General features: G+C 36.3%; 1 protein-coding gene across 5 annotated transcripts in view; it reads left to right on the forward strand.

Annotated features, from left to right (window-relative positions):
- The window catches only part of UEVLD (UEV and lactate/malate dehyrogenase domains), a 73217-nt gene extending 58990 nt beyond the window's left edge, over positions 1–14227 (forward strand). For 4 of the 5 annotated variants that reach the window (XM_043973205.1, XM_043973206.1, XM_043973209.1 and 1 more), the window contains 4 exons: positions 1527–1700; positions 5933–5996; positions 8947–9070; positions 10579–14227. In XM_043973205.1, coding sequence (XP_043829140.1) covers positions 1527–1700; positions 5933–5996; positions 8947–9070; positions 10579–10746 — 530 coding nt within the window. In that variant the 3' untranslated portion in view covers positions 10747–14227. The remainder of the gene's footprint in view (positions 1–1526; positions 1701–5932; positions 5997–8946; positions 9071–10578) is intronic. The other variant, XM_043973208.1, reaches the window with a different exon arrangement.
- The last annotated feature ends 398 nt before the right edge of the window (positions 14228–14625 follow it).

Raw genomic sequence — 14625 nt, forward strand, 5'->3', positions numbered from 1 at the left:
GGAGGGTTCCATGTTTGTTTTTATATTTTTGGTACCAGCACAAAGTAGACACTTGCCATTTAAGACTTTTAGGACACCCTATGTATATACCCAGCCTTCACTATTATTGTACTATTGAGAAGTAATATAGTGTAGTAGATATAGAGCCAGCCATGGTATCAGGCTGACCTAGGTTCAAGTCCTGTCTCTAATACAAAATAACTGTATGAACCTGCTCAAATCACTTAACTTCCTACACAACTCTAAGAGTATAAATTGGGGGAGGGGGGCAACTAGGTGGTGCAGTGGATAAAGCATTGGCCCTGGATTCAGGAGGACCTGAATGCAAATCTGGCCTCAAACACTTGACACTAGCTGTGTAATCCTGGTCAAGTCACTTAACCCTCATTGCCCCTCAATAAAAACAGCCAAAAAAAAAAAGAGTATAAATTGGGGCAGTTCATGACCTGCTTTGGTAGATGGAATTTCCTTTTTAGGGATTTCCTAAATTTATGAAATCATAGGTCCAGACTGCTTCCCCCACTTCAAACAAAACAAAACTCAATAACATTATAATACTGCATAGTAATGAATCGCATATTAAAATGCCAGTTTTAGGCTAGTGAGAAAAACAACTTGATTGTTAAGAAGAAATTATTATTCTCTGGAGGAATATTAGTCATAAAAGTGAGTATTCTACTCCTTATCATTAACTTGGTCTTTTAGGGATCTTTAGGAATCTATTAACTTGCTATGATTTTAACAGTTTTTTTGTATTTGTGATTTCCTTGGTGTAGGGAACATCCAGGTGACAAAAATCCCCCTTCCAATGCAAATTTGCACTTGCTTTGCAATTTATAAGGCTTAGAGTTGCTAGGTGCACAGGAGGTTAAACGATTTGCCTGTTCACCTACTATGGGTCAGAGATGGAACTTCAGTCTAGGCCTTTTTGACTCTGAGACTAGCTCTTTCCATTGTGTCATGCTGTTCTTTTAACATCATCTACTGTGATAGAATAACTTAAAGCAGTTTTGAAATCTAACTGTCAAACATATGTGTAAAGTATATATTAAAATTTTCTTGTAACAATATTCCTTGTAAAGGAGGGTTCTTAACCTTTTTTTATGTCATGGGCTCTTTGGCAGTCTTGAAAACCTATGGACCTCTTCTCAGAACAGTATTTGTCACCTAACATTCATCATTAAAAGAAAAGCTACATTTCAGTTAGTGAAGATAAATATGTCATTTTTTCCCACACACAAGTTCACAGACCCACTGAAATCTGTTTATTGATAGACCCATGGTTGAGAATTCCTTCTTTAGAGTAAAATACAATATGTGAAAGGTCTATATTGGAGCCTATTCCAGTAAATTGGTTTCTGGAGTGTCAAATGGACCCTCTTCATGGATGCCAAGAAGAGTGAGTGAGGCTCCAGTGTAATTTATTTCATAACACCTAACGAATGTTGGTTTTCTTCATGAGCTTTTAAAGTGGTGGCCTACTAGGAAGTAATGCTGTGCTTTTCCTGCTTGTACCCAATGCTTAGTTGAAATCATGACATATGCAGCATGGAAACTGAGTGCCTTTCCTGAAAATCAAGTGATAGGAATTGGATGCAATCTGGATTCAAAGAGATTCCAATATATTCTTACAAATATTTTGAAAGCACAGAACTCAGGAAAGGAAGTATGGATCATTGGTGAACAAGGGGAAGACAAAGGTAAAGTAGTCCAGATTTTTTTTTTTTTAATTTGGAACATGTCATCACAAGTGATCTTTGGGGTTCCATTATGTTGTACCCAGGAGCATAGAAGTTCTACGATTTCATAGCTTGTGGCCAGTAGATTTACTACTAGAAACAAAATAGGAGTTTCTAGTGAAATTGTTCTCTTTTATATATACTTATTTTCATGTAGGTTCAAGGATAAGTGTATGGGACAGTTTCCTCAGTTTACCTAAATTATTCAAGGAGACAACTGAGTCAAGCAGAGACAAATTTATTTCGTTCTCATGAGAATGGGCAACACCATGCAAGGAATGAGGAGCATGCTGATGAGCTCAGGAGTTGGGTTTTTATAGAAGTTTGAGGGGGCACTGCCCTCGTGTACCAGGTGGGCTCACAATCTAACATCCAATCTTATCCCACCCTGGTACTCGTGTTGAGCTCATGATGAGGGTATAGAGGCATGCTCAGCTAGGTCCGAGAGCTGGGGGAATGGGAGGGGGAAAGGGTGCAAGTGGTTGTGAAACCACTCCACCGGTGTAAGGTGGGGAAAGGGGGAAAAGGGGGGGGTGGTACCAGGAGATAGGGGGCTTAGGAATGCAAGAAGGGAGGGGTGGTACCAGTATGGGGCTGCACTAACAGGAGACAGCAAGAAAGAGGGGGTTAGGGTACACTATGTTCACTAAGGCAAAATATGTGTTTCTCAGGGAGAATGCTACAACACCCTGCTTGGCCACAAAACAAAAGGGGGGTGGTGCTTCATCAACAGGATGGAGTAAGGACAGAGTGGCCTAGCAATAACAAGGATTGGGGGCTGGGTGCTTTCTAGACCCCAGCCTCAGAGTCTGAGCTGACTCGAGTCCACTATATTCCATTCAGTAAGTAAGACCAAGAAATTTTATTAGATATTGATATATAAGGTAACTATTTTCTTGTGAAGCACAGTGCCTAAGGCTTACCTTGATGCCAGCTTTCCATTCCTATAGTTAACTTAAATACATGAAACTCATAGCCTCTCTCACTGCTCTTCCCTGTGTAGGAACTTCTTACCTTCAGTCATCTTCTTTTCCCTTCTATTCTCTCCTGGGATGGTTTCAGTGTCATTCTTCCTCTTGATACTCTCCTAAACTACCATCTTCCTCCTCCCCCAGGCATTCAGTCCAGAGTGATTTGATGAAAAGTGTTATGTGTTAGCACTAATCAAGGCCTTATCTGACATAAGTTAATATTCACGCAGCATGTATTTATTGAGTATCTTCTGTGTGCATAGAAAGTCTAAGGAATCATGCATTTATACTGCTGCCAATCATATTTATCAAAATATAGAGACATTTTAAAATCAAGTTTTATTATGTGCTTAAAGCACAAATTCAGGGTTCTAAATGGCCACTAGACAATAGGCAAAGTTCTCCTAAGGCTTATATAGTTACCAGTTACAACAGAAAAAAGAAAGAAAAAAATATAGCTGCCAAAAGGGAAAGGGAAAAGGAAAAATATACATTTTAAAGATATAGAAATTATAATAAACTAATTGAGAAGGAGGTTTACACATCAAAAGATACTTAAAGAGAACAATTACCTCAGTTCAATTTGTAAATTGATCAATAAACACACAGAGGAGTTGCCTGAGCTTTATAACTACAAAATGACTGTCATAAAACTAAGCCAGAAAGTCTTTTAACCCTGACCAGTTTCTTACCTAGGTTAAAATAAAGTTAGCTGAAAGTCTCAGCTAAATTATATCATAAGGAAAGCCTTAGCTTGGCTACACGATTTTTTCTTACAAATAAAGTGTCCATCCTGGAGCCAAATAGAAAGGAAATGTAAAACTCTTAACAACATTAGTGCTAGGGAATATCTCCACCTAGAGGTCTTAAGATCTTTCTGGAGAATAATTCCTTCCACCTAGTTAGTTCCCTTTGTGGGGCAGCTAGGTTGTTGTTTGTCCTTCATTCTTAAAGAGGACCATGACATCAGGAAAGTGATGTCAAGACTTGCAAGTGAATTGGATTCAAGTGAGGCAGGGCTCTTCCAGAGTCATCTCAGTCGAGTGGCAAGATATAGATCAGGACAACTGGAAATGGCCCCAGATGGGGGCAGCTAGATGGAGTAGTGATAGGGTGCTAGGTCTGGGGTCAGAAAGATTTATCTTCCTTAGTTCAACTCTAGCCTCAAACAGTTAGTAGCAGTGTGACCCTGGGCAAGTCACTTCACCCCATTTGTCTCATCTGTAAAATGAGCTGAAGGAAATGGCAAGCCACTCCTGTATCTTTGCCAAAAAAAAACAAACAAACCTCAAATAGGGTCACATAGAATTGGACATGACTTAAAACTGACTGAAAAGTTCCCTTTGACTGAAGGTCATTAAATCGAGAGGCAAAGATAGAAAAAAAATTTAATTAGCATCAGCTGATGGGTACTTGTCAGGTGGCTAGCAAGTCTGCAGAAAAGTGAGGCTGCTCAACCACTTACCTTATTTTGAGAGATTGAATGAATTAAATAGGTACAGGATATTAGGTGATTTGGGGGAAAGACTGTCTTAATTTTGGTGTCCCCCAAGATCTTCTCTGTAATTAATCTCATCAGAATGTCTAGGTAGGACAGGATCTTTTAAGAGAGTGGAGACCTCCCAACTCAACCCTGCAGACTCCATTTCTTTGACCTCTAAGGCTTCTGCAGCAATAGTGTCAGACTCAAATAGAAACAGCTACATTTTCACTTAGCCATCAATTAACATTATCTGTGTCCTTTTGTATATCTTTTATTAACATTTCCCAGTTTCATTTTAATCTGGTTGGGGCAGGAGTTTTACTGGAGACCTATAAGTTTGACATCTCTGTTCTGTAGGACTTAACACAATGCTATTATGCAAATGGGAAGTGCTCAGTTTATTTTAAAGTTATTTAAATTTTATTTAAATCCATTATTTAAAATGTTTTTTGATCAACTCACATCTAAGTGTGGGAAAAGTTTCAGAAAAGCTCTGCTGATTCTGACTATATTTCCCCAGTATACACAATTGCTCTTAGTTTTGTCTTTGTTCATGTTAACATTATATTGAGAGTGTCAATCTATGAAATACCCTTGAAAAACATATCATTTAATCAGTTAATCAGGTATTTATAAGTACTCACTATTTCCCAGGCGCTTTTCTAAGCACTGGGAATATAAAAACAAAGAATGAAAAGATTCCTGCTCATGTTGAAGAAATGAGTTATGTTCTAATGGGAGAAACAAGTACAGATTTTTAATTTTATATATATATATATAAAGTTAATAGAAATATATAGTGAGTTAATGAATATTAGCTTATTCTATCATATTTTAAATGGAGAAAGAAAGATTAGTTTTGTTTAGGTATGCTGGTTTCCATATAGATTTAGGTGGGAAAAAAATCAGGAAAATTTATTATCCCTTTCAGATCATTATATTGGAAAAAGAACACAGGGCATTGAGTCAGAAACCTATGTTTGAGTCACTAGCTGGGTGACTATGGGGAAGTCCCTTAATTTCTATGAACTTCATTTTTTTAATTCATAAAATTAGTATAGAATCTCAGAATCCCAGAGGCCATCTAGTCTAACTGGTACCTAAACAAAATCCCTACTGCAGCCAGCTGACAAGTAGCACATCCAGCCTTTGCATATAAACCTTCATTGGAAAAGTCTCTAAAAGGCAGTAGTGGACCGTAATGTTAACAATGTCAGCCAAAATACTGATGGAATAATTAGAATAAAACACTGGTAGAATAATAGAATCTGAGTTGTAATCTGATCCTTATATGCTTATAATGGTCGTCATCTCAAAAGATTGACTTCTAGGATTGTATGAGCTGCTTATATCCAGTTGAAAACTGGTTATGCACTCCCTCTGCTGGTGACAGTCTTAGACAGTTAGACTTAAGAGGTCCCAGCTTTTATGTTTAGCTGATGTTTTTATCTCTTCATGTAATGAAACTAGGTGGCCCCAGATGTTTTTTCAGGGATCTGAAAAAAGACCAGGGATATAAAACTTGGAAAGAATGGGAAGGATGTCTTTTTACCTGGAACCCGAATAAAAAACTAGGAAAGTGTCATTCAGTCAGTTAATCTGGTATCTACTATTTCAAATAAATGTGATAGTATCAAGAAGAGAAAAAAAAGACATTTGTACTAAGTTCAGTATAGGTACTTCTTTAGCACAAAGGATCTCTTATTTCTTCTTAATCCATATATTTATTTAATTCCCAGTACCTATATGGGTTAGTCAGGAAGAAGCAGTGGCTCCCAGCTTCCAGGCGCAGCTGTCCAACAGGTAACAACATGAATTTTAAATAAACTTCATTTTGTGTCAGAAACATAGCAGCCCCCTGGTTTCTGTTAGGTAGTCTAATCTCTTTCAATAATCCAGCCAACCCGTTTTTTATGAAAATGAATGTATCTTAAGGCATTTTCATAATTTTATTTGTATGGACTCCAGTTGTGTCCGTGTTACATGCTAAAATTAAGAACCCATTTCAGTGTAGATTTACATTTAGGGCTAGGGACTAGATCTCTGATTTCATTGGTCTAGGGCACTGGAAGGAGGGAGCAGCTTTTTTCTCCAGGGCAGGTTGTGCTGAGTACATATCTTGGTCAAGGTCACAAACCCACTATGTTTCAGAGGCAGGACTTGAATAGCCAGGTCTTCTGGCTTCAAGGCCAGTTCTCTCTTTCTCTCTCTTTTTTTTTTTGTTCAGTCATTTTTTTTTTTAATTAATAAAGTATTGGGGTGACTAGGTGGCGCAGTGGATAAAGCACCGGCCCTGGATTCAGGAGGACCTGAGTTCAAATCCGGCCTCAGACACTTGACACTCACTTGACACTTACTAGCTGTGTGACCCTTGGCAAGTCACTTAACCCCCATTGCCCTGCAAAAAAAAAAAAAATTAATAAAGTATTTTTTCCCATTATATGTAAAGATAGTTCTCAACTTTTGTTTATACAAGCTTTCCAATTTCAGATTTTTCTCCCTCCCTCCCCTCCCTCCCCCCTCCCCTAGACAGCACATAATCTGATATAGGATTTATATATATATATATATATATATATATATATATATATATATATATATATACACACACATATATACATATATATGTGTGTGTGTATATATATATATATACACATATAAGAACATTAAACATATTTCTGCATTAGTCATGTTATAAGAGAAAAATCAGAGCAATGACGAAAAACCTCAAAATAGAAAAACAGCAGCACCAAAAACAAAAGAAATAGTATGGTTCATTCAGCATCTACTCCATAGTTCTTTTTTTTTTCCTGGATTTGGAGATCCTCTTCTATCATGAGTTCCCTGGAACTCTTCTGTACCATTGCATAAGGCCAGTTCTCTTAATATAAGAGGCCATGTTGCTGCTCAGATTTGCATTTATCCAAATTTTAAAATGTCGGCTTCACAATCTGTACCTGTAGTAATGACTTAAATACTTGTTTGGCCATTGCAAGTAAAATTAGCATGGGCACATCTACAATGCGTAAGTATAACAAATTTTACAATTCTTTTATGTCTTTGATACAAATTTTGTTTGAATGTGCAGGTAATATTTAAGGGACATTGGAGTGAAATAAGCAGGGGTTTTATAATCTACAAACAATTTATCTTTTTCATGGATTTCTAAATGGCTATAAGTATTAAGCTCTTCCTTAAGGAATTTTTTTACGGTGTGAGAGAGAGTAATTTTCCTATCTTCTCAGGCTGGTGCTCTCTAATTGCCTTCACCCTAGTGATGTTAGCCCTTGTTAATAGCCCAGGTTTTCAATTCTTTTTTTTTTTTGGCGGGGCATTGGGGGTTAAGTGACTTGCCCAGGGTCACACAGCTAGTGTCAAGTGTCTGAGGCCAGATTTGAACTCAGGTCCTCCTGAATCCAGGGCCGGTGCTTTATCCACTGCGCCACCTAGCCGCCTCCAGGCGGTCTTCAATTCTACAGGCTCTAAAACTCAGTTTTATCAGTCTAGCCAGGGCAGATTAGATTTTCATCACAGGAAACAAAGTCATTGGAGGTTGACTTCCTTTTTTTCCCCTTGGTTGCTTTTCTTTTTTTAATTAATTTTTTTTTATTTATGAAATAAAAGAAGCATTTCCATAACATAATAAAAATGATATTGCACATGAAACTGCAAATATGTTATGTACAACTTATTATTCCTTTTAAATATATGATAAAATTATTATGTGAATTTCTTTCTCCCCCTTTTTTCTTCCCTTCTCCCCCCCAACCTCCACCCCAGAGATGGCTACCATTAAACACAAATAGGTACATGTGTGCAAAATTATTCTATATATACTTCTATTTATCAGCTCTTTCTCTAGATGCAGATAGCATCAAGTTGTGGTAGAGTGTAGGGAATTTATGCCTCCTCTATTATAGCAAATAACTTTCTTCTTCTGCCAGATGGCCTCTCTATCCCTTGGACAATGCTGGGTAAATAAGAACACATTTTTTGTCTTTGGCTTGCCTTTTTAAAATGCCACACAAGTCACTATCCTATTATAACAATATCACCCTGGGATAGATCACAGTGCAATTTAGTTTATTTTTGTTTCTTTACATTTTAGATTAGCCTCTCCTGTGGGAGGTTTTTATGTCCCTAGTTTGAGCCTCAGTTTCCTTTGCCCTCACTGCAGCTGTCATAGGAAGATTAATATAGTCTCCCTTGCTGTGTTCTATTCCATTTGAAATGACAGCCTAGATCTTTATTTTTTTTAATTCTATCATCAAATATTTTTAGAATCTAATATAAGGACCACCTGTAATGAACTTATAGGAGAATCTGAACAAGAGCTTCACAGGATGGACAGAGATAGATGGGCAACAATCTGCCTTATTGGAGGAAACATCCAGATTGATGAGATCACACACCCAATAGAATGTCTAAGTGACAATCGGGAAATTTTTAGTCCAGTTATAACCAAAGAAAGCAATGTTTCTACATAATGATTTATTTTCAGATTAATGTATATTGTTTTAATTTTTAAAAGGAATAAAAATACCTATTGATGAAGATAACTTTTAGCTTGTAGGCAACTGCCTTTAAAGAAAACCTTAAATTATCATCAGATTTTAGGTAATTTGCTAAGTAGTTCCTAAAGAAATCATGTTCATGTGCCATAAAATTTCTTATACTATATATGGTATGTAGAGCTAATTAAGAATAGTTTAAATGTATCTTTTTCTGACTTTTTTTTTCTTTTCTGATTTAGAGCTATGGAAATATTAAAAGTAAAAGGTCAAAGATCCTGGTCTGTTGGTCTGTCTGTTTCTGACCTAGTTGATAGTATCATAAACAATAAGAGTAAAGTTCATTCTGTATCAGTTTTAGCAAAGGTAAACTTTATTCTCTTTGTATCATTATGTTTTTACTTTTGTTAGTGTAATTTGATGTTTTTATCTGCATAAATATCTCCATTGTCATAGGATAAAATAACTATCTGGGGAGTTTGTGTTTTTAGTCCATTTCTTTTATGTGAGGCATCTGAAAATTACAGATTTTTTTAAAAATTAGACTGTTTTATTAACATTGTTCTCTGCTGTATCTGCATGTAAGACTAAGCCATAGTTTAGTTTGTCGCCCCCCCCCCCCCCAGTATTAATATGAATCTTGGAAAGGTGGCTAATGTGTTAGGTGATAAGACTCTAAAAAGATTTCTACAGGCTGGAATCATGGTAAATTTTAACAAGAGGAAATAACTCAAGAGATAATTGCAAAGTCCTATATTTAGGGTTTTTAAATTACATAAGTACGCTATGGGGAAATGTGCTTTAAAAGCACATTATATGAAAGACTGACGAATTTTAGTTGATGTCATGTGGCAGCCAAAAAGCTGATGAAATTCTTAGCTTATAGTAATAGATTTTTAATGTCCAGAACAAGGAAGGTGATATCCCTTCTTTATTCTCTCCTAGTCAGATTACCTTTAGAATAGTTTAGTTCTGGGTGCTTTATTTTAGAAATGACATAAGAAAATTTTATGATGTCCTTGGAAGTATGACTAGAATGGTGAAAGGGACTCAAAATTATGTCATAGGAGGAATGGTTGGGAAAAGTAGGAATATATTTAACCTGGGAAAGAGAAGACTTGAAAGGGACAGCACATGATAACCAACTTCACGTATCTAAAGGGTTTTCAAGTGAAAAGGAATAATTTAGATATATTTTGCACGGCACCAGAAAGAAGAGTTAGGACTGGTGGGTGGCATGGTGTAGTGCTGGATGTGGAATCAGGAATAACTGGTTTCATTTCCTACTCTTGACATGTCCAGGCTGTGTGACCACAGCCACATCACTTATTCTTTCTAAGCCTCACTTTCCTTAACTCTCAAGAGAAGGAGTTGGACTCTTGTGCCCTCTAGCTCCTTTCCAACTCTAAATCTATGCTTTTCTAATTACAGCATGGCAAATTCAATATATAGAGAATAACTTCCTAATATCAAAGCTGTCCAAAAAATTAAATGGATTTTTTTTGGTATGATAGTATGTAGATTCTCTTTCTTTAGAGGTATTAGAGTAGAAACTGGATGATCCTTTATTGGAAGTGTCACAGAGCGGATTCATCCATCAGGCAGGGATTGGAATTCAATGACTCCTAATGTCCCTCCCAGCTCCAATCTGTGAATCAGAAACAATGAATGTTGAGGCTTATATGCTTTTGGGTGACATTAGTAATTTTTTACTTGCCTCTGATAATGAGATCTTAGGTTCAAAAAATAAATGAAAAAAGATAAAGAAGGAAAATTAATCTTCTTCAATAACTTTTAAAAGAACAAAATTTTAGCTTCTTTTCTTTGTCAGTGATATATATCTCCTATATATAATCTTTACCTCTTCATTTCAGGGGCATTATAACATAAAGAATGAAGTATTTTTAAGCTTGCCTTGCATCCTTGGACACAAAGGCGTGTGTGAAGTTATCAAAGCCACAGCAAAGGAAGATCTGGTGACTGAGAAACTCCAGAGGAGTGCATCCTCAATTCATAGTCTCCAAAACCAACTGAAACTTTAAAAGAGAATTTTTAGTTTTGTGATTTGGGGCACATAAAACTACAGTTTTATAAAAGAGGTGGCAAAGAGGTGGTTTTGAGTTTCTTTCTATTCATATGACTACCCAGTCCTTACAGTGCTTTCCTAAATGTTTATAAAGTGCATGCCATCATAGTAGGGGTTTTTTTTTTGACTAGTGCTGCCATTTGAGTAATTAAAGAGCCAAGTTAAAAAGAAAAATTATATCCTGGTGCTCATTGTTACTCCAGTGAAATCTGTGCTGTACTTTAATCTGGGGGACAATGCAAAATATTTGGACGCTTTGCTTACTTTGTGTTTCATTTTTAAATATGTATCATAACACATACAAAATTAACATGGGAAATATTTTTAAGTTATTTTTAAATTTAATAGTAAATTTAATCATCTACATATATCATTTTTTCAAAGATCCTGTATAAATATACAATTATTAGGTTTTCACTAAATTTCTACAGTTGATTCAAGGATTATGCAACTTTTACTGGTCTGTTTTGCTAATTATTAAACATGGTTTTAGTAAAATACTTCAAGTCAAACATTTAATAAGCAGTGTCTGCTATGTGCAGAGCACTTCATATTCTTTCTTTAATTGAATTAACTATCAAAAATGGAAAGATATTTGGCATACACTTTAGAATAATGAAATGAATTGACCAAAATGGCTCCTTCCCTCCGGACCTAAGGCAATTTGACTTAACGTTTATAGGAATGAATGAGCAAAATGTCACTCTGCGTTAGACCTTTATTGTTGTTGCAGGTTAACTCTTGAAAAAATATTAATATTGTACTCTGTTTTAGGTCTGCCAGAAATAATTTTATTTAATATTAATTTAATATATCCAAGCATTTTTACTTTAGAAAATCCAGTTTGGGGTTAGCATTCTACTTCAACAGATAGAATAGTCATTTAATAAGTACTCAATTCTTTCCTTCACTAGGCTAATGTGAAGTTGGGAATATTAGTATTTTAAATAAAATTGTTTCAGGGACTTGCACCAGCTATTTGGTTGACAATATGCTGCTGACAATATGTAAACTCCTCAGGGGCAGGAATTGTTTAATTTTTGTCCTTGTTTCTCTAGCACCTAGCATAGTCCCTGCACATAGTAGGAACCTGAGAAATGCCTGTTTAATTGAAGTAAGTGCCATACAAATGAAAAAAATATTAAATATGACAAAGTTAATGCTTAGAGAACAATTACCTGAAGGATTGAAGGAATTCCTTTCCCTGGATCAATATGGTAATCATTTTTTATTTAGAAAGATGGCACTTCCTCTTAGGTGAATTGCAGGGCAATTGTTTCAGGAATGGAGAAGGCAACAAATAGAATCAGTTTTAAGCAGACAAGAAGTTCACTGTTCAGTCAGTTAACAAGCAATCATTAAGTGCCAAATATGGGCTAGGTACTAGGTACCAGAAATGGAGAAAACAGCCTCAGCTCACAAGGAGTTCACAGTCTAATGAATGAAACTATGCAAATAACCAAGTTCAAACTAGATAAAGACAGGATAAATTAGAGATAATCTCAGAGAGAAAGCACTAGCATTAAGGGAATGAGGAAAGGCTTCTTCTAGAAGGGGAGATTATAGCTGGGACATGAAGGGAGAGCAGGAAATGTGAGATAAGGAGAAAGAGAATTCCAAGTGTGGAATTCAGCCAATAAAAATGCCCAGAGTTTGGAGATGGAGTGTCTTGTTCAAGGAACTACAAGAATCACTGGATCACAAAAGTATATGAAAGACAGTAAGCTGTAAGAAGACTGAAAGAGCCAGGTCATGAAAAGCTTTGAATGCCAAACGGGATTTGATATTTGATCCTGAAGGTAATAGAGAACCACTGGAGTTTATTGAATGGGGATAGAGTAGGGGTGGTGACAAGGTCAGACTTATACTTTAAGATCAATATCATAGCTAAGTGGAGGATGGACTTCAGTAGGGACAGATAAGCAGGAAGACCATACAGCAGGCTAGTGCAGTAGTCCAGGCATTAGGTGATAAGAACTTAACACTAGGTTGCTAACTGTATCAAAGGAGAGAAAGAAGTGTTTATTAAAGATGTTGCAAAGGCAAAATCAACAGGCCTTGGCAACGGGTTGGATGTGGCGGGGGTGAGAGTGAGGAGTCAAGGATGACATCTGGTTGCTAGCCTAAGTGACTGGAATAATGGTGGTCCTGTCAACATTAATAGGGAAATTAGGAAGAGGCAAGAATTTTGGGGGAAAGATAATGAGTTCAGTTTGGGACATATTAAATTTAAGATGTCTACAGGACATCCTGTAGGATCAGTAAAGAGGTTAGTGCAGGATAGGTAAATTTGAAGATCATTAACCTAGAGATGGTAATTGAATCCATGAGAGCTGAAGAGACCACTAAGTGAAATAGTATAGAAAAAGAAGACCCAAGATAGCCCTATTAAACACCCAAGATTAGAGAGCATGGTTTGGATGAAAATCTAGCCAAAGGAGACTGAGGCTTGTTAGATAGGAGAAGAAGGAAGAGAATAGTGTCATGAAAACAAAAGAGAGTATTCAAGATTTAGTTTCTACCCTTAATCCATTTCTCTATGAAAGACCTTTTGTTCTTGGCCTTCTACACATTTTCAAAATGGGAAAGGTTTGAAAAATATTTTTAGACTAAATCAATCCACATTTATTATATTTCTGCTCTGTGCCAGGCACTGTGCTAAGTGCTGGGGATACAAATGGGGGAACAAAAGACAGCTCCTGCCATCAAAGAATTTACTCTAATGGGGGAAGATAGCAAACAAAAGGAGGCAAAAAGGGAAATTGGGGAAAGTTACTGACTTGTGGGTGTGATGAAGTCAATGTCAAAGACGTCTCAAAGGAATGGAGCCAGGTGAGAACAGTGATTTCTTAATATTTCTATAGAAACTGAAAAGGAGGTTTTTAATATGCTCCCACAAGTATGTGAATACAAAATGTCCTTAAATTTCCACTGCAAATTTTACCTCAAATTTTTTCTCAATATTTGATGAACTATTTGGTAAACATTTCAATATTTCATAAAAAACTATATGAAGTTGATTGGACCACCAATGTGCATTTTTTTTTAAAATGTAAAAATCAAGGACTAGGTAGACTAGAGAACCAGCAAATAACAATGTTTTTTTCAAACCTTTGGACACTATGGACTAAGAGAAAAGTATGGATGGAGCAGTATAAATCCTCTACCATTCCAGGGGAAAATAATACAAAGTGTTCTTTGGTAGTATGGGGAAAATTGTTAATTACTGGATTGTGGGAAAAATTTAATTGTTGCATTGTTTGAACCTAGCCTTCATGGCAAGAAAACAGACTTGTATTGCTTAGGGACCAGACTAGTTTAATGCTTAATTTAGGACTCCAGCTCAGCCCAACCCCAGAAAATTCCAAGATACCCAAAGATTAATGCGTGGATGTCCATATTCGTGAAAAATAAATTTTAGTTAATTTATGTGAAAATTAGTCATTGTGCCTTATTTGGAAACTCATTTGGAACCAAGCAGATGACTGTTTCCTTGTATGATGTGTAATTCCTAGAGATTGTGGGGTAAGGAGGTGGGCCAGTCACCTATTTTGGCTCTCCCCTCTGCTGGACAACTTATTTCGTTTATTTTCTTCCTAAATTTCTCCAGTTCTGGGTTTTATTCTCAGCCAACATTAATGAATATTAGTAGTAGTATCTTCCTATATGAAGCACTATTACAACATCTCACTTGAAAGTAAAGCACCCTCAATAGCACTTACACATTTTTAGCTCGAAAGCCATGAAGTATAGTTTAAAAGAAAGGCTTTTAGTCTTTGACCCTAGCTTAACATACTCTATGATGGTCCTGTGCATCCTTGATTTTGTTGGTATG

The sequence above is a fragment of the Dromiciops gliroides genome, chromosome 6 (assembly GCF_019393635.1).
Source record: "Dromiciops gliroides isolate mDroGli1 chromosome 6, mDroGli1.pri, whole genome shotgun sequence".
Taxonomy (NCBI): domain Eukaryota; kingdom Metazoa; phylum Chordata; class Mammalia; order Microbiotheria; family Microbiotheriidae; genus Dromiciops; species Dromiciops gliroides.